The sequence below is a fragment of the Oncorhynchus masou genome, chromosome 5, assembly GCF_036934945.1.
Source record: "Oncorhynchus masou masou isolate Uvic2021 chromosome 5, UVic_Omas_1.1, whole genome shotgun sequence".
NCBI lineage: Eukaryota > Metazoa > Chordata > Actinopteri > Salmoniformes > Salmonidae > Oncorhynchus > Oncorhynchus masou.
Window position 1 is genome coordinate 24,030,162 of NC_088216.1, and position 27,301 is coordinate 24,057,462.

The window sequence follows — 27,301 nt, forward strand, 5'->3', positions numbered from 1 at the left end:
GTGGGTGGATCATAGTTTAGATATGTCCACCCTATTTCAGTCACGCCCAGCGCAGAGACAACAGAAAGGGAGATAATTGAGAAGGAAAAAAATCTGCAGTAGGGTTTCTTGAGTTTGCCGTCGCGCGGAAGAAGTTGCCTTTGAAAACACGGAAACCGGTACAGCAAACGAATTCACTCCGTGGTGCCTACAACCCGAGTAGAAGGTAAGTTGTTTTTAATCAAGGTTACCTATCAGCTGGTCCCTCCGTAATCCTCGTGGGATGCGATCTGTTTATAATATGTTAGTACTCTCTTCGAGGTCTTTCGCTGGGAACTCTACGAACGACGACAGACAAGTAGGTTATTTTTTATTAGTTCTGTGTCATGTGCGCTTTTGCGTTTTTATCGCGAATGTAGATCGAAAGGTGACGCGTCCAGCAGCATCCGCACTACTCGACGTCAAGGTAGCCTTGTCACTGCTTCAGGTGAGAACGTAGTCGGTGGTAGTAACGAAGGGACACTTGGAAAGATTGCAAACTAACGTAACATTGCTAGTTGATGGGATTTAATATTGATACTCTCTCTTTCTAGTCATTTCGCATTAGTCCCGTTAAACTTGCACTGTTGCAGTTTGAGTTTAGCCATTGAGTAAAGCTAACCTGGAGAGCAGCATCTGCAAGGGTAAGCCAATTGTAGGCTACCTATACAAACAATGATTATTTCACCTTGTCATGATAAGTAATTAACAATGACAACACCCAGCCAATGTCCAATCCTATGCTCTGCTTCCCGAACTTGGCGGCTCTTCCAACCCACAGCCATCAACCCTGTAGTAGTGCACTTTACGTTGACCAATTTACTGTTTTGTGGAAGCTACGCTGAAAATATAGTTCACTAAGCTACCAATCATTTCACACAAAGGTGAACTACACTAAAGCTACCCTAAAAAAACACATGGTTTACTCAAGTAAAAGCTAAAATACACTTTGATTAAATATGACCTCTAAGTGATTTGTTCTTTAAATTTGTAGTCTGGCATTTCAGAAAATGTAAAAGGTATATTTTAGCCTATTAAACAAACCATGTTTCAAGTGAGAATTAGGCAGGTCTGATGTGGAAAAATATACATTTGCCTACTAAATATTTAAATTACTAGCTGGACTAAATGGAGTACACTGCTCAACACTGCCAATATATCTGATGTTTGCTTGTCTTGGTTTGAAGTTGTAATTTGAGACTATGGCTTGGAGGGTTGGTTGGAGCACAAAATGCATGAACGCCCTGATATGGATCTGCCCTAAGGATACACAATTTGCACACACTCGCATTCAAATGGTTTTTGGCACCTGAAATACTGGGTCTCGTTTGAGTTGTTTCGTATGGTAAAGGTGTGGCATTCAACTATCAATTGTTGAGCCAAACCTGTTCAGTTCAGTGAATGTCCTACTCAGGCCACTGTGCTGTCTCCAAGCTATTTTAGCAGAATGCAATGTTCCTGGTAGGAATCGAGTCCTTCCTTGGGGACTCGACCATACACACTTTAAAATAGAATTATATGATTAGTACATGCATAGCTGTTCTGCAATCAAATCTACCATCTTGCTTAGTTACTTCCCCCACCCAGTTTATTATAGATACTAACGTTGTTAATGCCGGCCTCTCCTAGTACCTGCATTAACTAGATAAGAGACAGCCTGGTCTCAGACTACACGTAACACAGTAAATGTAAATCCGGGGGACTCAAATTAGTATGATATGTTACATTTGGTATAGTAGGGTGCCAGGTAGCCTAGTGGTTAGAGTGTTGGACTAGTAACTGATAGGTTGCAATATCGAATCCCCGAGTTGACAAGGTAAAAAATCTGTTCCTCCCCTAAGACGTCATTGAAAATAAATTAAAAATTCTTAATTGACTTGCGTAGTTAAAGGTAAAATAGTTACGTATGACAGAGGGTTATTTAAGACAAAAATAAAGTAGGGTGGTTGAGCGGGCAGAAGTATAAAGCAAATTTCTTGTAACCCAAAGGTTGTGTGTTCTCATCACGGGCAGTTTTAGCAACTTTCCGACTACTTTTTAGCTACTCTGAAACTACTTGGCATGTTGGCTAACCTTAACCCCCTAACCCCAGCTAACGTTAGGCACCTAGCTAACAACAAATTGTAATTTGTAACAGCACATGAAATGGATGATGGACATCCCCAAATTAATACATACCATACGAAATGTAACATCATACTAATTGGAGTGTCCCAAATTTACATTTACATTTTCCCAAGAGTCAAGATTTTTAAATAGGGGGCATTAAGCCTACCTGGAGTGCCAGATGGGGTGCTGTTTGCACTGTTGGGACTGTGCCATTGGTTCCATTGTGCCACGAAATTAAGCACAGCTAGTATTTGACCGATTTTTCAAAATGCTGTTTGTTTAAAACCAGGTGTGTTGAGGTCACCACTGGCTAATGTCTAGCTCTGACAGACCTGCCCTGCTGTCCTCAGCAACACGTTTCAACATCTCTACGCACTTGTGTTCTTGGCCTCCATTCAATCCAGTCTTTAGCTTGGATTCCTCCTGCCCTTTTAACAGCCACCCACATGCCACTTCCATCTGCAACAGCTTGAGCTATAGGACTTTATTATGCTGTCTGACAACAGTTTTGAGATACAATGACTACATAACATAGGTAAATGACACTGGTTGGTAGTAGAGCAGGGTTTCCTAACCGGCTACCAGGCCGCCAAATACATTTCTTATTTTTCCCGCTGGTTTAGGACTCATTTTCTTACCTTTGTTTTTCAAGTACTTTCTGAACCCAGATGTAGACCCAATGCACATAAATCTAATCGGGCAACTGCAAGACGAATCATGCCGAGGTCTCTCGAGTGAATGGATAAGGAGTTGTGTTAAAGGGCAATTCTGCCACTTCAACCTCAATCATTATCTCCAATGACTTTTAAACTTTATGTATGTGCATTTTTCAAATATGTAGATGGACACTGGTTGTGCTGGAGATGATGGAAATTAGGTTGAAAGTAGTGTAATTGCCCTTTTTAACTAGTCATTTGAGTTGGCAAGCCAGTCATACGAGTTGAAAGGTGACTAGGAAATCCTTGACAGCCACTGCCCACTGCATGGGCTTACACTCTGATCCCCTTAACACTGTATGACAATGGGTACCATCAATTGTGGATGTCAGTAGTGTCCTTTTCTAGACTGAAGTTGGGCAATAAGACCCTCAGGAAATGCATGTATCAACACTGCAACACCATATCATGCAACTTCCTGTGGAAGTTGGCCCACAGTTCGCACTTTGTTGCTGAAAACCCACGTTCATGTGAAATTCTCTCATCTTGTCTGCATTTCCTCATGTCTCCCACGAGAACCCATTCCTCCTATGTGTTTCAGATGGGGCTTATGTACATGAGATCAGCCTGATTCCCAGATCTGTTTGTGCCAACTTCTTGTCAGTCAGTGTCATTTTCGGTCTGAGTGACAAGGAGTTGGGATCAGGCTAGCTGATCTGGGATCAGGCTAGCATGCCTGGGTCATCATGAGTGGGAACAGTCCTGATTTTTCAGCTGTGTACTCACACTGGTTTACTCTGGTTTAGTAGTCCACTCGTGCTGGCACATGTAGTGGGCAGCCAACAGCATGGACACAGATCCTTAAGGTGATCCTCCCCCTCTGTCTTTAATCAGAGCATCGGTCTGAGCCCATAATGAACTTAGACACCTGGATGTTATCCAGCTGGATGTTATTGCTCTGTCCCTCTCTATCCCCCTTTCTCTCTGTCCCTATTATTTCACACTTTCTCCCTGATAGGGGGGACGTGGGTTAGAAACACATTGTTTAGTGTCACCACCTCGGGCACTATGGTTGATATGATCAACACGCGGTGATGTTTTGCTTGAAGCAGGAGAAAACCTTGAAATATATGCTGATAGATCTGGACACAGCTTCATTAGCCTTCAACCAGTATAAGGCAGCGTTTACACAGACATCCAATTCTGATCTTTCTTCCACTTATTGGTCTTTTGAACTATCACTTAAGATCTTTTCACATAAGATCCAATTGGTCAAAAGACAAAATGGGAGTTCTGAATTGTGCTGCCTGTGTAAATGCAGCCTAAGAGGCATAGAATTATAATGGTGGACAAGGCAACCCTGTACAAGTTATGTAATCCTAAAGATAATGATCTCACCTGGAATGTAATTACAATGTTATCATGGAGGTAAAAACTGGTTACGACTGGGTGTTGTAGTCTGTACTTGTAGCCTGAGGCCATGAGTATGTGCACACACACACACACACACACACACACACACACACACACACACACACCCTTGAAAGGGTCATAGCTCGAGACGCAAGCAGATAGAAATAGAAATTGACCTAGAATACCTGGGCCTGTATTCATAAAGCGCCTCAGTCTAGGAGTTCTGATCCAGGATCAGCCTTTTGGATCATATTGAATAAGCTTATGGACAGGTGGGCCCTTATCCTAGATCAGCACTATAGCTACTCTGAGACGCTTTATGAATACAGGCCCAAGGATAGAAGGGGGAAGTAGTAGGTTAAGATGTGGATCTGTCTGTGTATTCACCAATTTAACCTGAAGAGTGAAGGTTTTCTTCAAGAGACATGGCGTCTGTTCTTAAGGGAGTGGTGGCTGAGTGTAATGAAATGTTTCTGTCTAAACTTGCTCCAGACATTCCTCACTGGCTGTCCTGTTTTCTGTTCCCCTTCAAAGGAAGTAAGGGAGCCCTCATTTGTCTTCCTCTGACTGGTCCACCACTCTTTACTTGTCTGTAAGACAATGTTATGTAATACATGACAGCTGGAGTGTATTCTTTATGGTACACCGTAGCAACATTTTTTTTTTGCAACAACACACAAACCAAGCGATTCTTATTAAAATAAGTTCAGGTCGTACTACCCTTCGATGTTGTCAACTTCATCGAGCATAGGCATCAAGCAATAGCGGGAGTGTTCTGTTTTTGGTTATTAAGGGACAGGAAGACAACAAGAGGAAGGTTAAGGTGCATGTATGAAACAGTTGTGGGAGAGAAGTGCCCGTGTCTGTCGGGAGCAGCAGGTCAATGCCCAGAAGTTGTCTCGTCATGTAGAGGGCAGCAGGAGTGGGAAAGACCAGCTTGTAAGTGCCAAAGGTCACGATTGAAAGTTGTCACTGGTTTTGTGTGTGTGTGTGACTCCAATGACATGTGCATGCACAATTCCTGATCGTCACAACCCATTTAGAGTCTGATCCAGTTTATGCTTGGCCAAATTCAGTCCATAGCGCCTCTTATGTCTCATGGGGAAAATCTACCAAGCTTACAGAGGATCATCCTCATAATGCATCCTCATAGTACAACCTCTAGCGTGCAGCCGTGAGTGTGTGCCTGCGGGGGGGGTGTGAGCGTGCTCTCATACATGGCAAATATTCCTGAGAAGCACATTTCATTGTAGAACATGTTCAGCGTTCTCAACAATGATCATGTGTTCTGAAATGGTTAGTCATTTGATATAGTGCCATGCTGCGCATATGATCTGAACTTAGACAAGTTGACTGAATTATACACTGAAACATTTCACTCAAACTTCATCTCTAAGGTGTTAAATCCAAGGAATGGGATGTCATATGACCAAAATAATTACATCAGTTGAGCTGTACCTTTTACTCATTTGGTCTGAACTGCACCTGCATGCTGTTTATGGTTGCCCCTCACTTTAAAGTAAGGCATTTCGACCAAAATAGTTTGCTGCGCTGTGACAATCTTAGGCTAGCTCAGCATGTCTGCATTTTTCCCTCCTCTGGACACTTGGCTGTAGAATGGATAGGGAAAATAGGACATGTCAGAAACAAATCAGTTATTGTACAGGGAGAAGCCGAACTCGATAAATCCGGTCATGTGTTCAGTACAAACTCCTGGGCCAAACCACGATCATCAATTTATTTTTCACTGGGTGTTTCAATGTCTTGTGTTTTTCCTCTCCGCTCTACAGCCACTATGTTCTGGCTCACGTTCCTTTCTCCAGCCTACCTCCTGGGTGGTCTTATTGTTCGTTATTGTCTTCGTCCTACAGCCACCATGTCGGAAGCGGACAAGTTCCTCTACAGAGATAGTGGGAAGGTCGCCAACCCCCTAGACCACGCCGACTGGGCCACCAAGAAGCTCGTATGGATCCCTTCGGAGACGCTGGGGTTCGTGGCCGGCTCCGTCAAGGAAGAGAAGGGAGAGGAGTGTCTGGTGGAGCTAGCCGACACAGGCAAGAAGGTGACTGTGAACAAGGACGATATCCAGAAGATGAACCCTCCCAAGTTCAGTAAGGTGGAGGACATGGCTGAGCTCACGTGTTTGAACGAGGCTTCAGTGCTGCACAACCTCAAGGACCGCTACTACTCTGGCCTAATCTACGTGAGGGTTTTGCATGCTTCATATGCACATATTTGCACAAAGACAGAATCCACATAAATACGTGTAAAATAACACGGGAATACAGAAAACCCTTATCCAGAACAATTTACATTTCTGATAAATACACAGCACTCTGGACAAATGATTTTTGTAACGGTTTTCTAACTTGGTATAGATGGTTAGTGTTGCCTGTGTGCTCAGTCCCTTCTCTTGTAACTTTCAGACATACTCTGGTCTCTTCTGTGTGGTGATCAACCCCTACAAGTACCTTCCCATCTACTCCGAGAACATCATTGAGATGTACAAGGGCAAGAAGAGACACGAGATGCCCCCTCACATCTACGCCATCACAGACAACGCCTACAGGAGTATGATGCAGGGTGAGAGAATGTGATGCCACACACCTGTGCCACATACACACCAGTGACGCGCACACACTCACATGTATTTTCTGTCTTCTATTTCAGATCGTGAAGATCAGTCCATCCTCTGCACGTAAGCAATGTCTCTGCTCAAAATCTTCCCTTTTTTATTTATGCTTGTTGTCTAGCAAAAGACATCTCATCGGAGCTGTCTGTTCCCTTCAATCAGCAACTTCTGTTCTCTCCCTCCCTCTCTCATTTCTATCTAATTTCTCTCTCCTTTCCTGCAGAGGAGAATCAGGAGCTGGGAAGACTGAGAACACCAAGAAAGTGATCCAGTATCTGGCACATGTTGCCTCTTCCTTTAAGTCAAAGAAAGACCAGGTCAGTCAGTACCAGCCCTCCGTTTCACCTCCTCACTCTCCCTCTTCATACACCTCCATTCTCTGTCCTCTGTAGTTTTCCTGTTCTGCTGCTCATTTTCTCATCCCCCTGTACTTATTCCGGGTAGTTGTCCCTAAAATTCCTGTTTCAGGCCCAGACCTGCCTGCCTCACCTCCCTGTAGTCACCAGTGCCAGTATTCATAAACTGTCTCAGAGGGAGTGCTGATCTCTGACCAGTTTTACCATTTTAGCTCTCAATATGAGCGAAATTACATGGACGGAGCGACCGGATCCTTGATCAGCACTGTTTCCTACTGAGACGCTTTATGAATAGGGGCCCATTTCCTGAATTCAGGTTGTTGAACACAGCCCATTGACATTGGATGGGACTGTAATGACTACTGTATTAGTTTGTTTTACCACTGTAGGCTAGTACTTGTGATAAACTCCTTCTCTTATCCATCGTTCCCATCTCTAGGGTGCAGCGTTAGCACATGTGAGTTAATCGCTCGCCATCTCTCCCGCTTGCCAGCGTCCCCCCCCCCCCCCCCCCGATGTACATGTATGTTCTACTAACTGCAGTCTGTCTGCAAGCTGTGTGGTGGTGTAATGTACAGGTGAAAGGATGTATTTAAGGTGTGGAAGTTTTATGTTATACCGAAACACCTTAAAGATTTAGGCCGAAAAGAGTACTGCGTGACATTTCAAATGACTGCATAGTCAAGCAGATCAAGTAACAATGCTTCGGACTGTTGACACAGGCTGCCCAATTCTGATCTTTTTTATTTACTTCACTAATTGGTCAAAAGACCAATCGGGTCAGCTCTGACAAAGATCTGATATGTAGTGGGGGGGGGGGGGGATCAGAATTGGGACGCTGTGTAAAAACAGCCCTAGTATCAAATGTAAGTTGTGTGTGTTTAGCCATCAGCAAAGTGATCATGAGTCAGGCCACATTGGTAGTGAAGGGGTAACCCAATCATGTTTGTCTGACCTGTCCCACCTCACTCCCTGGCCTTTGTCCACCTCATCTGGTTGGTCTTAGAACAAGTGGACAACAACAAAAGCTGATTTTTATCTGTTTTGGGTGTTCTGCCTGTGTGCTGTCTTGGGATCTTGGCGACTGTCTCGAATGTACTTTAATAAGTGCTTAGCTTTTATGCTTGTGTAAGGCTGGGCTTGTGGTTGGGACGGGAGAGTGTGTCGGAATGTGGAATATTTAACATGAATGAGTGTGGGGGTTTATATGGAAATTATATCTTCCCTGGGGTCATACTTTCTTGGTTTGTATCATAATGGTAGCATATCCTGCTGTTTACTGCTTACAGCTATGCACACCTGCTAATTTATGTCTATGATAACTGATCTAAGGCAATATACACCACCACATTTGCGAAAAATAATTTGCTCCTACAGACAGTAAGTCAACTAGCTGTGGCTTGCTATAAAAAGCAGGCAGCCGGGCATTGAATCATTCAGTTACTGTTTGATTGAATGTTAGAATGGGCAAAACGAGTGACCTAAGCGACTGAGTGTGGTATGATTGTCAGTGCCAAGCACCCCGGTTCCAGTATCTCGGAAACGGTCGGCCTCTTGGGCTTTTCACTCACGACAGTGTCTAGGGTTTACAGAGAATGGTGCGACAAACAAAAAACATCCAGGAAGCGGCCGTCCTGTGGGTGAAAACAGCTTGTTAATGAGAGGTCGAAGGGGAATGGCAAGAATTGTGCAAGCTAACAGGAGGGACACAAACGGGCAAAAGAACGGAGGAATGCACAACTCCTCCATCCTTGTCACGGATGGGCTATTTCATCAGACGACGACAGAGTTCCACTCCGATCAGTGGCACGCAATCGCCAACGCTGGACACTTAAGGAGTGGAGAAACATTCCTAATAAGCTGAGTGTACGTGTGCATAACATAGCTATAGTTCCACGACCAACGCATGTTGCGGGTGCCAAGCGGGTGCTCCCAATGCTTCTCGCCAAGATGAAATGCAATGCAAGGAGTTGCAGCATCTTACTGCATGAATGCCCATGTTGAGTCATCCTGCCATCCTACTGCCATAATGATAACATTTGGTATATTTGTGAATATACTGCACGTATGTTTTGTCACCAGGGGGAGCTAGAGAAACAACTTCTGCAGGCTAACCCCATCCTAGAGGCCTTCGGAAACGGCAAGACGGTCAAGAATGACAACTCCTCCAGATTCGTAAGAACTTTTTTTTTTTTGAGTCTTTGCGCAATTATGTGGTGGCGATATTGACTGTAACTGGATCCACTGCCACCTGGTCAAACAAGTGACAAATCTCGCCTTCTCTCTCTTTCTAGGGGAAGTTTATCCGGATCAACTTTGACGTCAATGGATATATTGTGGGAGCCAACATTGAAACTTGTATCCTTTCGATCAATACGTCTTCATAGTTCTTGAAGGCCCTGTACAGCATTCAAGCTAGAATCGTTAGCTGAAAAAGCTGAGGGATGGGCTTGGATAAATAAACACACACAAATTCATGGCTAGAGCATCCATGATGGCAACATTTTAGAGTTAGCCATGTTTTGAAGCTATACAGTGTTACAACGTTTACATTTGTTTACAAACATTTAGAGTCAAACAAGTTATTCTTCAAGAATCAATGGGTATATATCACTAAGTCCAGAAATCGATGCAGCAACTATGGATTGTAACTTTAACATCAAATATTACGCAACTTATTGGCTGTCTGTGGTGGGGGTTTTTTTTTTTCTTGACGAACCATGTTGTCAGATCTGCTGGAGAAGTCCAGAGCCATCCGGCAGGCGAAGGATGAACGAGCCTTCCACATCTTCTATTACATGCTCACAGGAGCTGGGGACAAAATGCGCTGTGAGTGACCAACAAACTCATTTTATATCAATGTTTATGCCATGTTATTTTTGGGGGGAGGGGCAATTATTACATTTTGTGTCATTATAGGAAAAACTCTTATCCAAAGTGACTTAGAGGAACAAATAGGATGAGTTCCTTGCTCAAGGGTACATTGAACCAACAACCATTTGGTTACTGGCCCAACGCTCTTAACCGCTAGTCTACATGCCGGATGTTATTTTAAGTATAATGTAAAATAAGTTTTGATTTTAAATCAAATTATATCCAGTAACAGTTTTTACTTGAAGCCTGCAGATATAATGCTTTATAACTTGAAATAATTAAAGCATGTATCTTTTTATATTATGTGTATATATAAAAAAAAAAAAATTATTTCTCCCCTATTTCGTGGTATCCAATTGTTAGTAGTTATCTTGTCTCATCCCTACAACTCCCGTACGGGCTCGGGATAGAGGAATGTTGAAAGTCATGCGTCCTCCGATACACAACCCAACCAAGCCGCACTGCTTCTTAACACAGAGCGCATCCAACCCTGAAGCCAGCCGCACCAATGTGTCGGAGGGAACACCGTGCACCTGTCAACCTTGGTTAGCGTGCACTGCGCCTGGCCCGCCACAGGAGTCGCTGGTGCACGATTAGACAAGGATATCCCTACCGGCCAAACCCTCCCTAACCCGGACGACGCTAGGCCAATTGTGCGTCGCCCCACGGACCTCCCGGTCGCGGCCGGTTACGACAGAGCCTGGGTGCGAACCCAGAGGCTCTGGTGGCACAGCTGGCGCTGCAGTACAGCGCCCTTAACCACTGCGCCACCCGGGAGACCATATCTTCCCTTTATAATGGCTTATGTGTTTTCTCTTTAACCAGCTGAGCTGTGTCTGGAGGACTACAAGAACTACCGTTTCCTGACCCACGGGAACGTGACCATCCCTGGTCAGCAGGACCGTGACCTGTTTGTGGAGACCATGGACGCCTTCAACATCATGAGCATCCCAGAGGAGGAGCGGATAGGTACAAACTCCCCTGTCACACCAGATTCTTAGCCTGTAATAGTACAGTATTCAAATAGCTTTTTCAAGATCAATGACATTTCTTTAAATAACTGATGTATTGTGATCGATGGTCTTCTTCTCCATCAGGTCTTCTGAAAACTGTGTCTGCCGTTCTCCAGCTGGGTAACATGAGCTTCAAGAAGGAGCGCAACTCTGACCAGGCCTCCATGCCTGATGACACAGGTACTTTACATCTGTGTTTCACTAATAATTTCTGGGGTTCCCCCAAGATCGGTACTGGGTTCATTGTTTTGTTTTAGTTCGGCAGTAACTCAACTGTTTCTACTAATGAAGAGCTCTGTGATTTAATTGAATCAAGTGTGTTCTGGGTTGGAACAAAAGTATGCACCCTCTACTCCACAACTTGGGTCCTTAATGACAATGTCTCTTGCAACCCTCCTTCATGGCTTCGACAATCCCTTACGTTCTCCAACACCAAACACTCACCACTTCTTTCTCTCTCCCTCAGCGGCCCAGAAAGTGTGCCACCTGCTGGGCATGAACGTGACCGACTTCACCCGGGCCATCCTGTCCCCCAGGATCAAGGTGGGCAGGGACTATGTTCAGAAGGCCCAGACCCAGGAGCAGGCTGAGTTTGCAGTGGAGGCCCTGGCCAAGGCCTCCTATGAGAGGATGTTCCGCTGGCTGGTGATGAGGATCAACAAGGCCCTGGACAAGACCAAGAGACAGGGAGCCTCCTTCATCGGCATCCTGGACATTGCTGGCTTTGAGATCTTTGAGGTGAGATGAAGATTGTGGGAAAGGGGTTTGTTTGTTGGTCATTGAATACAAAACAATGGATTGGCGTGAGTGGCCGTTGATTGTCAATTTGTTTTCAAAATGCATCTTTATCTCTATTTAGATGGTGCGTGGACATCATTACTGCTTTCTCACATTAAGATAAAAGTTGCATTTCTGAGTTCCCACCAAGGTCTGTCTAATTCATGTGTACCTTCTCTTTTTCCCCGCTTTCTCCTGTAGCTGAACTCGTTTGAGCAGCTGTGCATCAACTACACCAATGAGAAGCTGCAGCAGCTGTTCAACCACACCATGTTCGTCCTGGAGCAGGAGGAGTACCAGAGGGAGGGCATCGAGTGGAGCTTCATCGACTTCGGCCTGGACCTGCAGCCCTGCATCGACCTCATCGAGAAGCATGTAAGTATACTGCCATTACCACCTCTTCGCTAATGGACCTTAGGCTTATGTGATTTGTTCTGTTCCAAATTACACATTGTCTTTGAACAAGCATAAACAGCAATCCAGCTGATGGTTGTTTACCTGGCTGCTGTCACCAAATGCTAAATTAGGCATTTTCTTTCTCACAAAACCAATGCAAGTCAATATCCCCTGAAGTTAGCATGTTTTAAATGTCCTGCACAACCCAACATGCACTGAATTGATGTCTCCACCTTTCTCTCTGCTGTTCCTAGGCCAGTCCTCCTGGTGTGCTGGCTCTGCTGGATGAAGAGTGCTGGTTCCCCAAGGCCACGGACAAGAGCTTTGTGGAGAAGGTGGTGCAGGAGCAGGGAAACAACCCCAAGTTCCAGAAGCCCAAGAAACTCAAGGACTCTGCCGACTTCTGCATCATCCACTACGCCGGAAAGGTCAGTTTACCACTCGTGGGGAATCTAATTGGGTGGTCAAATTCGGGGGACTTTATGAAAGTCTTAAGAGATCCTACAACCAGGATTTCTGAAAAACTGAGTTTTGAACCTGAGACTTGGTAATACCACAACTTCTTGACTGCTCAGCTCTGTGATCACAATATGGTTCCTCCCCAGGTGGACTATAAGGCAGATGAGTGGCTGATGAAGAACATGGACCCCCTGAATGACAACGTGGCCACGCTGCTCAACCAGTCCACTGACAAGTTTGTGTCGGAGCTTTGGAGAGATGGTAAGTCTCGTGAGCTGACTAGACCTGCGGCGTCTGAGGGGAGGAGGGCTCCAAATGATGGTTATCAAATACCTGAAAACCATTCATTATGAGCCATCCTGCCCTCAGACACCCCCACTAGACTGGAAAGTAACTGGGTTGGGCTGTAGACTCTTAATAGTGTCACCTACTGTTGGTACATGGAACTGCATGATTGGTGTTGGCCAATAGAACTACAGCAACCTTTCTGTGTTTGAACTGAAGGTGTTTGGTGAAAGAACTGGAGGAAAGATGAGTTGATAAGTGTTATCTATGATCCTGTTGCTCCTTTTCATTCTCTCTCAGTGGACCGTATTGTTGGCCTGGACAAAGTTGCTGGGATGTCTGATGGGGGGATGCACGGGGCCACGAAGATCCGTAAGGGCATGTTCCGCACCGTGGGCCAGCTCTACAAGGAGCAGCTGTCCAACCTCATGACCACTCTCAGGAACACCAACCCCAACTTTGTCCGCTGCATCATCCCCAACCACGAGAAGAAGGTATGGTGTCTACAGACATCAACTCTTCCATTGATCAAAGTGTTTTTGACTATAAAATTAAATAATAAATATATGATAAATACGAGGCACAGGCAGTTGGTCTGTGCTTTAGCACATATACTATAAAATGTATATTTAAAATCCTGCCGCTTCACTTTGTCACTGTCAGGCTGGTAAGCTGGAGCCCCACCTGGTTCTTGAACAGCTGAGGTGTAATGGAGTTCTGGAGGGGATCCGTATCTGCAGACAAGGCTTCCCCAACCGCATCGTCTTCCAGGAGTTCAGACAGAGGTAACCACGGAAACGTATCTTTGTGTGCTCATCTCCTACCTGTTTATCAGCTTCACTGTGAGCAGACTAGCCTGTTATTGTTTTTCAGTGTCTTACCTTAAACTTCTCCTGTTTTCCCAGATATGAGATCCTCACTCCCAACGCCATTCCCAAGGGATTCATGGACGGCAAACAAGCCTGTGTACTCATGGTAAGAGGCGTCAGAACAAACCATTATTCAGCAGTCTTCCAATGTCATTCCCAAATGTCATCCTCTCTCTCCTTCCTCTTCCCAGATCAAGGCCCTGGAGCTGGATTCCAACCTGTTCCGGATTGGCCAGAGTAAGGTGTTTTTCCGGGCCGGTGTCTTGGCCCACCTGGAGGAGGAGAGGGACATTAAGATCACCGACATCATCATCAGCTTCCAGTCCTGGTGTCGTGGATACGTGGCCCGCAAGTAAGGAATTTGTCATTTAGAGCATAGGTTTGGCTTGTGATTTTTCTGCTGTATATTAGTTGGTATGTGAGCGCGCTATGTACACATTCCAATATCATTTATATTGATGAGCTTTTTTTATGTCTCCAGAGCCTTCACAAAGAGACAGCAGCAGCTGACTGCTATGAAGGTGATCCAGAGGAACTGTGCTGCCTACCTCAAACTCAGGAACTGGCAGTGGTGGCGGCTCTTCACCAAGGTACACACACTGTTGAAAATCCATACGGGAGCATCCTAATATCAGTGTTGCAGACCTCATCCCCTACTCCTCAGCTACTTGCATTGTCCTGAGTCCCCGTCCTCTTCCCCTACTCCCCCAGGTGAAGCCTCTGCTGCAGGTGACCAGGCAGGAGGAGGAGATGCAGGCTCGGGAGGATGAGCTGGAGAAGACCAAGGAGAGGCAGCAGCAAGCTGAGGAGCAGCTGCAGGAGTTCGAAGCCAAGCAGCAACAGGTATGGAGGGTCCCTTCTAGTAATTATATTTCTATGGATTGGACTAAGCCCCAATGTAAGGTAATGACTGGTACACTCAGAACGATTATGAATTGGTGCCTTTTCAATGTGTCTTATTGGTGTAGTTACCCGGATTGACTCGTCCTTGACTAAAAAGCATTTAACTGAGTCACCATTGAGTTTGCTATTTAGTCCAAGGCTTAATCTGTCCAGGAAATTGCCCCTAGTGTCTTATACATTGTTGATGGATGGAGTGAATTACTTTCAGCATTTCAGCCTTGCTGTGTATCATTGCCCTGTTTCTAACACATGCCCCCCCCCAGCTGAATGCAGAGAAGCTCGCCCTGCAGGAGCAGCTGCAGGCTGAGACGGAGCTGTGTGCCGAGGCGGAGGAGATGCGCTCCAAGCTGGCCACCAGGAAGCAGGAGCTGGAGGAGATCCTCCACGACCTGGAGTCCAGAGTGGAGGAGGAAGAGGAGAGGGTCACCCAGCTACAGACCGAGCGGAAGAAGATGCAGACCAACATCACGGTAGTTTTTTTTTCAGTTTTATATATTATTTATGGTGGACTGTAACTTTCCTTTAATTGAGCCTTGTGGTCAACTTGTCAGTCACATGTAAAGATATTAACTTGATTTCTCCTATTAAATTGCCTTTGCAAATTGTCAATTTTCACTGGTTTTCATTTTCCCTTCCATTTCACCCTCCAAGGGGTGTGGTGCTTTTAATGAACTTAGAGAGGGAGTGATGTCAAGAATTGAGGTTAAAACATCTGAATGACAACGTTCCATCCCTCGTCTGTCTGTAGGACCTGGAGCAGCAGCTGGATGAGGAGGAGGCAGCCAGGCAGAAGCTGCAGCTGGAGAAGATGACCACAGATGCCAAGCTGAAGAAGATAGAGGAGAATGTCATGGTGCTGGATGACCAGAACAACAAACTCAATAAGGTTTGTAGTACAAGTTGATGCATTAGCATGTTTTCTTTCAGATGGATGGAAGAATAAAATAATCAATTAGGCAGTTATTCATTCATCCCAGCAATAAAGCAAGTAATCATGGAACAATTTTTATTAAGAGTAAATTAGGGACTAGGTGTTCTTTGAATGTAATATCTGGTTGTGCTCTCATAGTTCAGACATTGTGTAACCTTCTGGGGGGTTATTTGTTTACTTGCAGGAGAAGAAGCTGTTGGAGGAACGTATCTCAGAGTTCACCACCAACCTGACTGAGGAGGAGGAGAAGTCCAAGAGCCTGCAGAAACTCAAGAACAAACACGAGGCCATGATCACTGACCTGGAGGGTAGGTGGACCGTAGACATACAATGACATTGGTTTACCTCAAACTTAGAATCTCTTTTCCTTGTCTCTTATCCTTCGTCTGTACTGATTTGAAAAGCGCCGGTGAGAACAGTAGTATTGAGACAACCCTGGTTTCCTCTCCATCATCAGACCGGCTGAGGAAGGAGGAGAAGAGTCGTCAGGAGCTGGAAAAGAACCGCAGGAAGCTGGAGGGGGACTCCACGGAGCTGAATGACCAGATGGCTGACCTGCACGCCCAGATAGCCGAGCTCCGAGCCCAGCTGGCCAAGAAGGAGGAGGAGCTAATGGCTGCACTGGCCAGGTGAGGGGGAAGGACAATGCTTGATTGGAGAAAGGGGCCTAAATTAATTTTCTGATGTGTGTATTTTATAAATGACGCAGAGAACGCAGGCCACATTTAATTAGCTTGCGGCCCGCATTTGGCTGGTCTGAACGAGATGTTTTACTTTCCATTGAAAGAGTTTGATCTGCTGTTTATTAGATTTAATTTAAGCCCATACAGTAAAGCCAAAGTTGAGAAAATAATCTTGTATGACTTTTAATTTCAATGCTTTACACTCTGACCCCCATCCTTCTTTACTCCCCACCATCCTCCAGGATAGAGGAGGAGGCCGCGGCCAAGAACACGGCCCAGAAGAAGATCCGGGAGCTGGAGGCCCAGCTTTCTGAGCTGCAGGAGGACCTGGAGCTGGAGAGGGCTGCGAGGGCCAAGGCTGAAAAACACCGCAGGGACCTGGGAGAGGAGCTGGAGGCTCTGAAGACTGAGCTGGAGGACACACTGGACTCCACTGCAACACAACAAGAGCTCAGGTACTGGGAGCGTGCATACACACACACACACACACACACACACACACACAGTTGGAGGTGAAGGACAGTGGTTTACTATGTGTAAATGTCAAGTTTTAGTTATAGACCATTACCCGTTGAGAAGACATATGGGGCCAGTCCTCAATTCCCCTCTTCCTCCACCACTTTCAATCACTCCGTCCTGTTGTTCAGAACCAAGCGTGAGACTGAGGTGACCCAGCTAAAGAAGGTTTTGGAGGACGAGGCCAAAGTGCACGAGCAGCAGGTGGCCGACATGAGGCACAAACACAACCAGGCCTTCGACGAGCTCAACGAACAGCTGGAGCAGGCCAAGAGGGTGAGGGCTCTTTATACTGTTCATATGTAGGCATCATGGGGTGGCAGGGTAGCCTGGTGGTTAGAGCGTTGGACGAGTAACCGGAAGGTTGCAAGTTCAAATCCCAGAGCTGACAAGGTTACCAATCTGTCGTTCTGCCCATGAACAGGCAGTTAACCCACTGTTCCTAGGCCGTCATTGAAAAATAAGAATTTGTTCTTAACTGACTTGCCTGGTTAAATAAAGGTGAAAATAATAATGGGAATTTCTCTCTTGGGGGGGGGGCATATGGTTCTTTAACATGACTGTGTGAATGGTGGAACCTTTATTTTAATTTTATATTGCCTGTCGATTGACCGTCAGCCTGTAACATTCAAGGTTTTATTGTAATAGTTTGTATTTCATATTGAAGTTTTCAACAGCATGAATTTATATAACCAACCGTACAATATGAACATGAACTCTTTCTCTGAAGTAAAACAAGCTGTACGATAAAGTATTTTGGGAGAGAACCGCCTATGTAACCTCCTGCCCATGTCTGCTCGTTCAGAACAAGGCGTCAGTGGAGAAAGCCAAGCAGGCTATGGAAAGCGAACATAATGAGCTGGCCATCGAGCTGAAGACCCTGAACCAGGGGAAGAGTGAGTCAGAGCAGCGCAGGAAGAAGGCGGAGACCCAGGTCCAGGAACTGCAGATCAAACACTCTGAGAGCGAGAGGCAAAGGAAGGAGCTGGCTGAGAAGGTGGCCAAGATGCAGGTAGGTGTGGACTGGATGTTGGATACTATGGCTTGGCTGTTGCTGATGGAGAAAGGGATGATATGAGGCAAGAGGGTGAATGAATGGGGTATCCAGAACACTTTGGGGGATTTCAAAGTATTATGTTGGTGGATGGATAGATTAACATTATACAATAGTATTTGTCACATGCACTGAATACAACAGGTGTCGACCTTAGAGTGAAGTGCTTACTTACGAGCCCTTAACCAACAATGCAGTTCATATTCAAATGGAGTTAAGAACATTTTTACTAAATAAACTACAAAATAAAGTAATACAATAAGGCTATATACAGGGGGATGCCGGGCTACAGGTTAGTCGAGGTAATTTGTACATGTAGGTAGGGGTGAAGTGACTGCATAGATAATAAACGGCGAGTAGCAGCAGTGTAAGAACAGAAGGGGGGGTTAATGGATGGTAATGAATATATGCATGTATATTAGGGATCATGGATTAACGTGGATGTGGTTAAATGGCTGTTAATTCCTCCTTTCTGTGTCTTGTCTAGTCTGAGCTGGACAACGTCAACAGCGTGTTGAGTGTGGTTGAGAGCAAGTCCATCAAGGCAACTAAAGACTGTTCCACTGTGGAGTCTCAACTGCAGGATGTACAGGTACGGTCACACAGATGCGCTCGCCAAGACGCGCGCACACACACCCATGTTGTGCAGTTTAGAAACTGCCTTAAACGCACACTAACAATGTTTTCCCTCCTTTTGTCTTTCTAGGCGCTGCTCCAGGAGGAAACTCGTCAGAAGCTCTCCTTCTCCACTCGTCTGCGTCAGATGGAGGATGACCAGAACAACCTGAGGGAGACGCTGGAGGAAGAGGAGCAGGGCAAGAAGAACACGGAGAAGCAGCTTTACACCCTCCAAGCTCAGGTTAGTACCAGCTCTACACCCTCCAAGCTCTGGTTGCTAGCTCATTCCTCTGTCCCTCTTTTCTCCATAATACTATCCCGTTTTGTCCCCTATCGTTGCATGTATTACACCACCTTACTGAATGCTTAAAGAAATCTTCCTATTATCTCAATCCAAATTTGAACTATGCCACCTTGTACACTAGGACATACAGACCATGAAGTCTGAGGCATTTCATGTATTTTACGTATTGACGCTTTAGCTTGACCAATCGGCACTACATCTCATGTGCATCTCTTCCTCTCCCTTTGTACCTTTTCTACCGAACTTCTCATACTCTTCCCTTATCCTCAGCTGACGGAGATGAAGAAGAAGATGGAGCTGGAGACCCAGTCCCTGGAGGGGGCGGAGGAGAACAAGAAACGTATGCAGAGGGAGCTGGAGGGCGTGGTCCAACAGCTGGAGGAGAAGGCATCGGCCTACGACAAGCTGGACAAGACCAAGACCCGTCTGCAGCAGGAGCTGGATGACATGATGGTGGACCAGGACAACCTCAGGCAGACTGTGTCCAACCTGGAGAGGAAGCAGAAGAAGTTTGACCAGGTGAATTGTTTGATGGGTGATGATGGCATAGAGGTTCTATAGCATCATATGATGGTGAATAGATCAATTGTTTTCGGTTCATATTTGCTTCGAGCACTATATCAAAACAAAAAAATTGGATTTGACTCTACTGTCTTACTAAAATACCTTCTCGCCTGTCTCTGTAACAGATGCTGACTGAGGAGAAGAGCATCTCCAGCCGGAATGCTGAAGAGAGGGACCGGGCTGAGGCCGAGGCCAGGGAGAAGGAAACGCGGGCCCTGACTCTGACCCGCGAGCTGGAGACCATTAAGGACCTGAAGGATGAACTGGACCGGGCCAACAAGGTCCTCAAGGCAGAGATGGATGACCTGGTCTCATCGAAGGACGACGTTGGTAAAAGTGTAAGTCCGATCACGAATGTTGTTGTGGAACTATTGCTAGTGGGTCAATCAAGTTCTCGCTTCATTGCGTCCTGCCTTATAGACTCCTAAAAATGCAAGTCCAGTCTGACCTCCAATGTGCTTTGCAAATCGTGAGGATAGTTTGGAAAATTTCCAAATGCCGCAAAATGTGAATGCACCATCCCTCCCTCATTGTTGAATGAAGATGTGTTTTATTTTATTCCTCCTCTTGTGCAGGTCCACGAGCTGGAGAAAGCGAAGCGTGCCATGGATCAACAGCTGGAGGAGATGCGCGTGCAGCTGGAGGAGCTGGAAGATGAGCTGCAGGCCACGGAGGACGCCAAGCTGCGTCTGGAAGTCAACATGCAGGCCATGAAGGCCCAGTCCGACAGGGACCTGCAGGCCAGAGACGAGCAGGGTGAAGAGAGGAGGAAGCAGCTGGTCAAACAGGTACTGGGTTGTGTTCATTACATGCCAATTAGAAGAAAGCAGTCTGAAACCCGGAACAGACAACTTATACAATAAGAAATGCTCATTTAATAAAAAAAATAAACACAACCTTGGATCTGTGGTGTTCCCCAGGTGCGTGAGATGGAGACCGAGCTGGAGGATGAGCGCCGGCAGAAAGCCCTGGCCACGGCTGCTAAGAAGAAGCTGGAGGCAGACCTGGGAGAGCTGGAGGCAGGCATCAGCATGGCCAACAAGGGCCGTGACGAGGCCCTCAAACAGCTGAAGAAACTGCAGGTAATACAGAGGCACACACAGGAGGGCAGTGTGAGTTTTGGGCTACTTGAGGCACTCTGCTTTTACTGTTATTTCTAGGATTGTTCGCAAGTGTTGCTACATGTAGGAAATGTTTTGTAATTGACACAAGCTGTTTCCAGTCAATTAAAAGGTGTTTGCTTACCAGTCGCTAGACCCGGGTTCGAGTCTCGGTCAGGGCTAACCCCCTTAATTCGCGACATACTTCCATGGTTGGTTTCATTGACTCTCCCCTTTTTAACTGACCCTAATTGACCAATTTATTTTTCCTACAACTTCCAAGTCCGTTGGAGAGGATCAGCTTGTGAAAATTGAGGTATAGAATCGATGATCTACAATAAGTATTCCCTGCCAAATAATAGGTTTTGTGCATCGCGTTAGTTATGTTATGGGGGTGAAGGTTAAGTTTTAGGACAAACACACTACCATGGTACACTACCACACTCCATCCCCAGGTGGCAGCAGCAACTGGGTCAAGATGCTGAGCCAAGCCTTTATTTGCAGATAGGTGCTGCCAATGAAGATGAGTCAGTGTCCCAGCTGGCATAGCTTGAGGCTGCTGGTTTTGTTTGTTGGCCATGAGGCCTTTCGTTTGTTTTTGTTTTTAGTTTGGGTATACCTTTTGTAGGCGTTTTGTCACCACCTGAACAAATAATAACCTGCTTGGACTGGCCGACCAAGTTGTCATGAAGGCGCTGGACCTAAGGTAAGGTGGCTTGTTGCTGGGGTGTGTTCAGTTATATTGAACATTTGCTATGTTGTGTAACTGTCTGTCCTGAAAGACGTGTTTCCCCAAAATGTTCTTGAAGCTACGTTTGTTCCATGTGGTGGGGTGTTGGCTCGAAGCATGAAGTTATTTATTTAAAAGGATAATGCAATGTCTTCTACAAACCCAGAATCGGATGACCTTGTGGAAACCATTTGTTTCTCTGCTTGCTGTCTGAATGAAGTTGGCAGTTTCGTGAGTGAATGCTAACTAGCATTAGCGCAATGAAGTCTACGGGTAGCAATGCAGATGTTTGTTTCTAAAGTAAGCTAGGTGAGGTTTGGAGCAGTGCTAGTGAGTTTCAGCTGATGGGTTTTGGTCAACAAATGTTTGTGGTGGCCATAAGGTCAGAACATTGTTTGCAGCTGGTATTTATCTACTGTAGGGCATTTAAATATAAAAACAATTAAATCTGTTTTGCAGGATTAGATTTCCCAGTTGGGAGTCTGAGTATGTGTTAGCGCTAGGCTAGTGGCTAACTGTTGCGATGGTTGGTAGCATTGTGCATGGCATGCTTTTCATTTTTCCCCCCACAGTGGTTCTCTTAGGCTTGGAGCATGTGCATGTGTTTGGTTAGCGGTGAGCTAATGGCTAACTTGTCAGTTGATTTATTGGTTTTCTTTGGCATACTGATTTTAACTATGGGGGCATTTGAGCTAGCAGTGTATTGTGTAGGGTTAGAGGATGTTGGTTTTCTTAAGCTAATGAGGGATCAGTTATTGCAGGTGGCAGAAATGCTGGAGGTTGAAAATGGCAGAAGTTGAACACGGTAGAGGTTACTTTGAATGGTCAGTGCTTTTTGGGCTCCTTGGTACATCTCTAAACTCAAACCTTAACCCCTACTTTAAGTATCTTTTTCAACATCAAATGGGGGACGTTCCAAGGATCCCAGATGACGAGGATTGTTTAACAGACGGGAGCGTTTTTCTCCGCTTGGTGGGTATGGCGTGATGAATGACATATTTAAAGGACAGTGGTCACGCTAACAGGGTTCCCTAACTCCCTTTGTCAACTGGTCATTCAGAACAGTACTTGATTAAATGACTTTCCACTTTGTTTTGTACTGAATGCAGCCCGAGCGTAGTTTCTCAAGGGGCGTTTTGAGTTAAACCCAGTTGGTAAAGTTAATCATCTTTAGAGTGCTGATGGAAAAAAACACACACAAAAAACGATGGAGGTGGATTTGTGGGGGGGGGCCCTGAAATTGTTTCTGCTAAACTAGATGGTGGCTCCCAGGAAATTCTTGTCTCTAGCTGAGACATGTGTGCCTTCTGCAGGTTGAGAGATTTGTGTGTCTGTTTACAGACATGTTCCTTGTCAAAGTAGCTAAGGTTGTGGTTCCTCAGCAGGCTGACCGTGAGCTTGTTTGGGTGTCGGATTTATTTGACAATTTTCTCACTAAACTGTGTGAGGGAGATTCTTCCCAGTTGTGATGCGAGTGTGAATCTGCTGGGAGACCTGATCTGGCTTTTGCGGGGTTTTTGTGATGAGAATCAAGAGCTTGAAAAATAGTTTGGAAAAGCCAGAGCCACTGGTTTTGACACTTCCTGTTGAGGCGCGGTTGACAGTTCCTGTAGCATGTAGGCTTGGTGAGTCTCCTGTTAAGGTGGAAGAAAGTGAGGATATGGCTAGCGGTTTCCCTCCAGTGAGTACTCAGGGCTGAGGAAAGAGGATTTGGGGAACAGGCTTGTTCCTAGTGATTTTTCTGAAGTTGGTTCATGTTCACTTGTCCCATGTGACCATGGGCCGAGTTAATGGATTTGGTCTCAGTTTAGAACCAGGGGGGTCACAGCTGGTCCCTTGAACAAACCAAGTCAGACTTTTAGCAGGAAGTAATTACCTGAGTGAAGAGCTGTGAATTTGATGAGTTTTTGTTTTAACTGGCTTCTGGTTTTGAGAATGTGAGAGATCAAACCATACACAGTAACCTTCTCTATGCACCAAAAGTGAGCTGAAGGCATGTTTGACAGCCGTTAGGTTTACACTGACATAAACGTAGTTCACAGCTCACTACAAATTAGGCAGTGTGCAGTCTTTTTCAGTAGAAGGATACCAAGCCCTACAGTCTGGTGTGGTACTTGACTCAGTCCTTTGGTTCTCTCCTATACAGGCCCTGTTGAAAGATCAGATGAGGGAGCTGGAGGATCTGCGTCTGTCCAGGGACGAGGCCCTCAACATGGCCAAGGAGAACGAAAAGAAGGTCAAGGCAATGGAGGCTGACACCATCCATCTTCAGGAGGTATGTCTCTCTGCAGGGCTCTGGCTCGCTGTCTCCACCCCCACTGTCCATGTTCTTATACTCCTCTCCATCTTCCATAGGAGTTGGCGTCTGCTGAGCGTGTCAAGAAACAGGCCCAGACAGAGCGGGATGAACTACAGGATGAGCTCAACAGCCACAACGCTAAGAAGTACGGCTCACAGACACCTCATAGAAACACTATGGAATTGATTTGCATGGAATTTGCAAGTTCTGTCATGGTTTTCTTCCTCCCAACCAAAATGTCCCCCCCACCCTCAGTTCCCTGACGGTGGATGAGAAGAGGAGGCTGGAGGTTCGTATCGCTAAGCTAGAGGAAGAATTAGAGGAGGAGCAGTTGAACACAGAGATGGCCAACGACCGCCTGAGGAGAACCACACTGCAGGTAATGAACTGATCGCAAAGCAGAAGAGCTGTAGCGAGGAAAGTGTTTCATTTATCTGGGTTAGTCACAAGGACGTGAAGGGAAAAGAGGGATTCTAGTTGAAGAATAATTGAGTTTGTGGTGTTTCAACCTGAGTCATTAGAGCTCTATTTGTAGGAAAAGTAGTCCACTGAGACAAATACACCATGTCTAATGTTACGGGCTGGCCACTACATTGTCCGATTCATCTCAATGCATAGTCTTGTTCATAACTCCACACACTCTGCTCTAGACTGACCAGCTGACCATTGAGCTGACGGCGGAGCGCAGTACCGCCCAGCGCCTGGAGGGGACCCGGGCCCAGCTGGACCGGCAGAACAAGGAGCTGAAGCTCAAGCTGCAGGAGCTGGAGGAGACTGTGAAGTCCAGATACAAGGCATCTATTGGTGCACTGGAGGCCAAGATACTGCAGCTGGAGGAGCAACTGGACTTGGAGTTCAAGTAAGTTAAAAACCATTGGCGCGGTCTCCCTTGGTCTTTCCTCAATTCCTATCTCCTTGTTTCCTTTTCAATGTATTGTAGGAGAGGATCCAAGGTCCCTCCCCTTTGACTAACCAATGAATTTTGAGAAGCAGGTTAGGAGTAAACACCCCTTCATGAGTCATGTCTTGACTTTTTCTGTTCATAGGGAGCGTCAGCATTCGTCCAGGCTGGTCAGGCGCACGGAGAAGAAGCTGAAGGAGGTGCTGCTGCAGGTGGAGGACGAGAGACGCAACACGGAGCAGTACAAAGCAGAGGTGGGTCTACTCTGTGTAGAACTCAATCAGTTACCTACTCCAACATCCGTTGCTTACCCCTATATCAGTAGCAACATGGGTGTAATGTATATCAGTGAAGGCTGCTGAATTTCTAGAACTGAGCGAATGGCATCAAACCCATATGTTTGTATTTGATATCATTCTACTCCAGCCATTACTAGGAGCCCGTTCTTCCCAATTAAGGTGCTACCAACCTCCTGTGGTGTGTGTCGTCCCAGGTGCAATGTAACCAGACAAGCGAGACGACGGCTGCAAATTCTATTGTAAAGATCTGGGGAGTTAATTATTCAGATTGTTTTGCAATTGAAACGTTTACTCTAGGAACCAAACAGGAGTAAATGGAGAGGGACCTACCTGAATTGTCCATTAAACTCTATTTTGTTGCAAAATGTTTTCCGTTTGGAGTAAACGATTTCTGTTACAACATTTTGCAAATGAATATATCCCAGATATTCTGTGCAGACCTGTCCTATATCTGGGAAAACAACAAGAAACCTGCATGCTGTATAGCTGCAGCCCACTGAACCACCTTGCACAGTCACTGTATAGCCTCCATAGATGAAGGATACGTATATTTGCAGTCACTGATCGAAGGTCCTCTGCCTGTACTCCACAGGCGGACAAGGCGAACAACCGCACACGTCAGCTAAAGCGTCAGCTGGAGGAGGCAGAGGAGGAAGTGACACGGGCCAACGCCAACCGCAGGAAGCTGCAAAGGGAGCTTGACGATGCCACTGAGTCGCAAGACGCCGTGACCCGAGAGGTCAGCAGCCTGAAGAGCAAGCTCAGGTATGGTCCATCCCTCCCTCTACCCTATATTCATTAGAGTGAAATGTTGCTCAAGGTTTCGTTAGAACTGGATTGTGTAGAGCAGGGTTTCCCAATCGTGGTCGTGGGGCCCCCCTGGGTGCACGTTCTGTTTTTTCCATAGGTGTAGAATGTATGTCGGGTAGAGTAAGGGATCATGTCAAATGTGTGTTTGGAAACATTCTGAATTCACTGAATACAACACAGCCTTTTTATAGTTATGGTGTTTTTGGCACACCTTTTTACAGAAATACAATGTGTTATTGGGTCTTTCGACTTTGAACAAGCATAAAAGGATCTTAAAATGTATTTAAATAATTGCGCAGTCATAAAACCTGTTACCAAATATCTCTGAAGTCGTTTATTTACTCTTTGCAGGCGCGGGGACTTGCCTTTAAACATGCGCCGTGTCATGAATCGCACAGGCATGGGGGACAGTGATGAGGAGATGGATCTGCCCAGCGACGCATCCAAGCCTATACCTGAGTGAGATGAACGTGACAGAAGAGCGCAGCCAACTTTTACAGGGACCATACTGGAAATGCAACATTTATCATGGATTTAAATAGTGCATTCTATAGCTGCCTGCTCCATCAGCTATCATACAAATAATTGTATACCAAGATTTATACTATTCTCTTCCGTGTCCATTTTTGACAATCTGTTTTGTTCAGGTCGGAAATCTGAGATCGTTCTCATAGATTTACTCATTCACATTCCAAATCTGTACAAAGCATTTTGTGCGTGTGTGTAAAACAAATCTGTGGCCAAATTATATTTTGTCATAAATGTGACTTTTTTTTTTTAGAGGCTAGCATTCCAAATATGTGACTTTCTAGATCCATTTTTCTACTCAGCAATTTTCAATATTATAAAAAGTATATTATTCAGACATGGTTTAGCAGCTTAAATTGTTTGTGGCTAGAATACACCTATCTGCTGCAACCTCTTTTTCCCTTGGAACTTGTATGATACTGTTTCTGCCATCTTTCGCTGTGCACATATGGTTTTTCTTTATGAAGGCAGTAATTTAATATGGGTTATTAGTGCTGTATCATGTACTTCTGGTGTATTTTTTTTATTTTTTTTCCACTGGTATTTTCTGCACGCAGTAGTACTTCACTTAATCCACATATTGTAGTACTTGCATCACATTAGGACATTTGTACACAGTTATTAAATCTACAGTTAAAGCCTGCACTTTATACCTAACGGTCACACAGGAATGAAGTTGGTACATACACTTGAGCATAACTACAGCCTAAACACTTGCAAATCTTATTATGCTGAAACAACATGTGCGTGGTCTTCTCCGATAGTTATTGGTCTCTTACTTATTGACTGCTTTGGGTTGATCCATGTGCTCTGCTAAATAGGGAGAATGGTGGTGGGTTAGATGGCACTGTTTGCACATGAGTGGCAGTGAATACTACATGGTATGAATTCTACTTCATATCGAAGAATAGATACTCTTAATCTAGCTCGGTCACTTTCATTTGCTGTTATCGCACTTTCACATTTCAATTATTGAGTTTCTAGAGATTCTGCAAGATCTAGTGGGGATGTATGCTTATGTGCAATTTTCACTCTTTTAATGAATTGTAACTGAGGGGTATATTGACAATTTGTTTTATTTCAGTATTTTATCAGATGCCATGTGTCAATAAAATTATATTAAAAGGATATGACTGCAATATTTAATCCTGAATTTAATTAATATTGATGCAGTGAAACCATTTTCTCACACTTAACAGGAGTT

At 45.3% G+C, this 27,301-nt stretch overlaps 1 protein-coding gene across 2 annotated transcripts; it reads left to right on the forward strand.

Moving 5' to 3' along the window:
* On the forward strand, window positions 1-27,225 carry LOC135537229 (myosin-9-like). Of its 2 annotated transcripts, XM_064963416.1 has the most exons (41): window positions 1-205; window positions 6,068-6,399; window positions 6,623-6,779; window positions 6,867-6,894; window positions 7,052-7,145; window positions 7,624-7,641; window positions 9,267-9,359; window positions 9,479-9,542; window positions 9,915-10,013; window positions 10,884-11,027; window positions 11,156-11,251; window positions 11,538-11,809; window positions 12,050-12,223; window positions 12,499-12,672; window positions 12,850-12,964; window positions 13,289-13,482; window positions 13,652-13,773; window positions 13,894-13,963; window positions 14,049-14,209; window positions 14,339-14,447; window positions 14,569-14,700; window positions 15,024-15,230; window positions 15,509-15,646; window positions 15,876-15,999; window positions 16,149-16,320; window positions 16,617-16,829; window positions 17,022-17,166; window positions 17,696-17,902; window positions 18,432-18,536; window positions 18,651-18,803; window positions 19,137-19,385; window positions 19,556-19,768; window positions 20,006-20,218; window positions 20,351-20,512; window positions 23,407-23,535; window positions 23,616-23,704; window positions 23,815-23,938; window positions 24,210-24,418; window positions 24,606-24,714; window positions 25,352-25,524; window positions 25,921-27,225. In XM_064963416.1, exons 2-41 carry the CDS (start codon window positions 6,073-6,075, stop codon window positions 26,030-26,032), a joined length of 5,889 nt encoding a protein of 1,962 aa, XP_064819488.1. In that variant the 5' UTR covers window positions 1-205; window positions 6,068-6,072; the 3' UTR covers window positions 26,033-27,225. The 2 variants fall into 2 exon arrangements, with proteins under 2 accessions (XP_064819488.1, XP_064819494.1); XM_064963422.1 differs by lacking the exon at window positions 7,624-7,641.
* The last annotated feature ends 76 nt before the right edge of the window (window positions 27,226-27,301 follow it).

Excerpts from the sequence above, each read along its gene's own strand:
- LOC135537229 (XM_064963416.1), top strand. The coding sequence starts at position 6,073 with ATGTCGGAAGCGGACAAGTTCCTCTACAGAGATAGTGGGAAGGTCGCC. Across the intron at positions 20,219-20,350 it reads GGAAGCAGCTGGTCAAACAG|GTGCGTGAGATGGAGACCGA; the intron begins GTACTGGGTTGT and ends GGTGTTCCCCAG. Across the intron at positions 24,715-25,351 it reads CGGAGCAGTACAAAGCAGAG|GCGGACAAGGCGAACAACCG; the intron begins GTGGGTCTACTC and ends TGTACTCCACAG.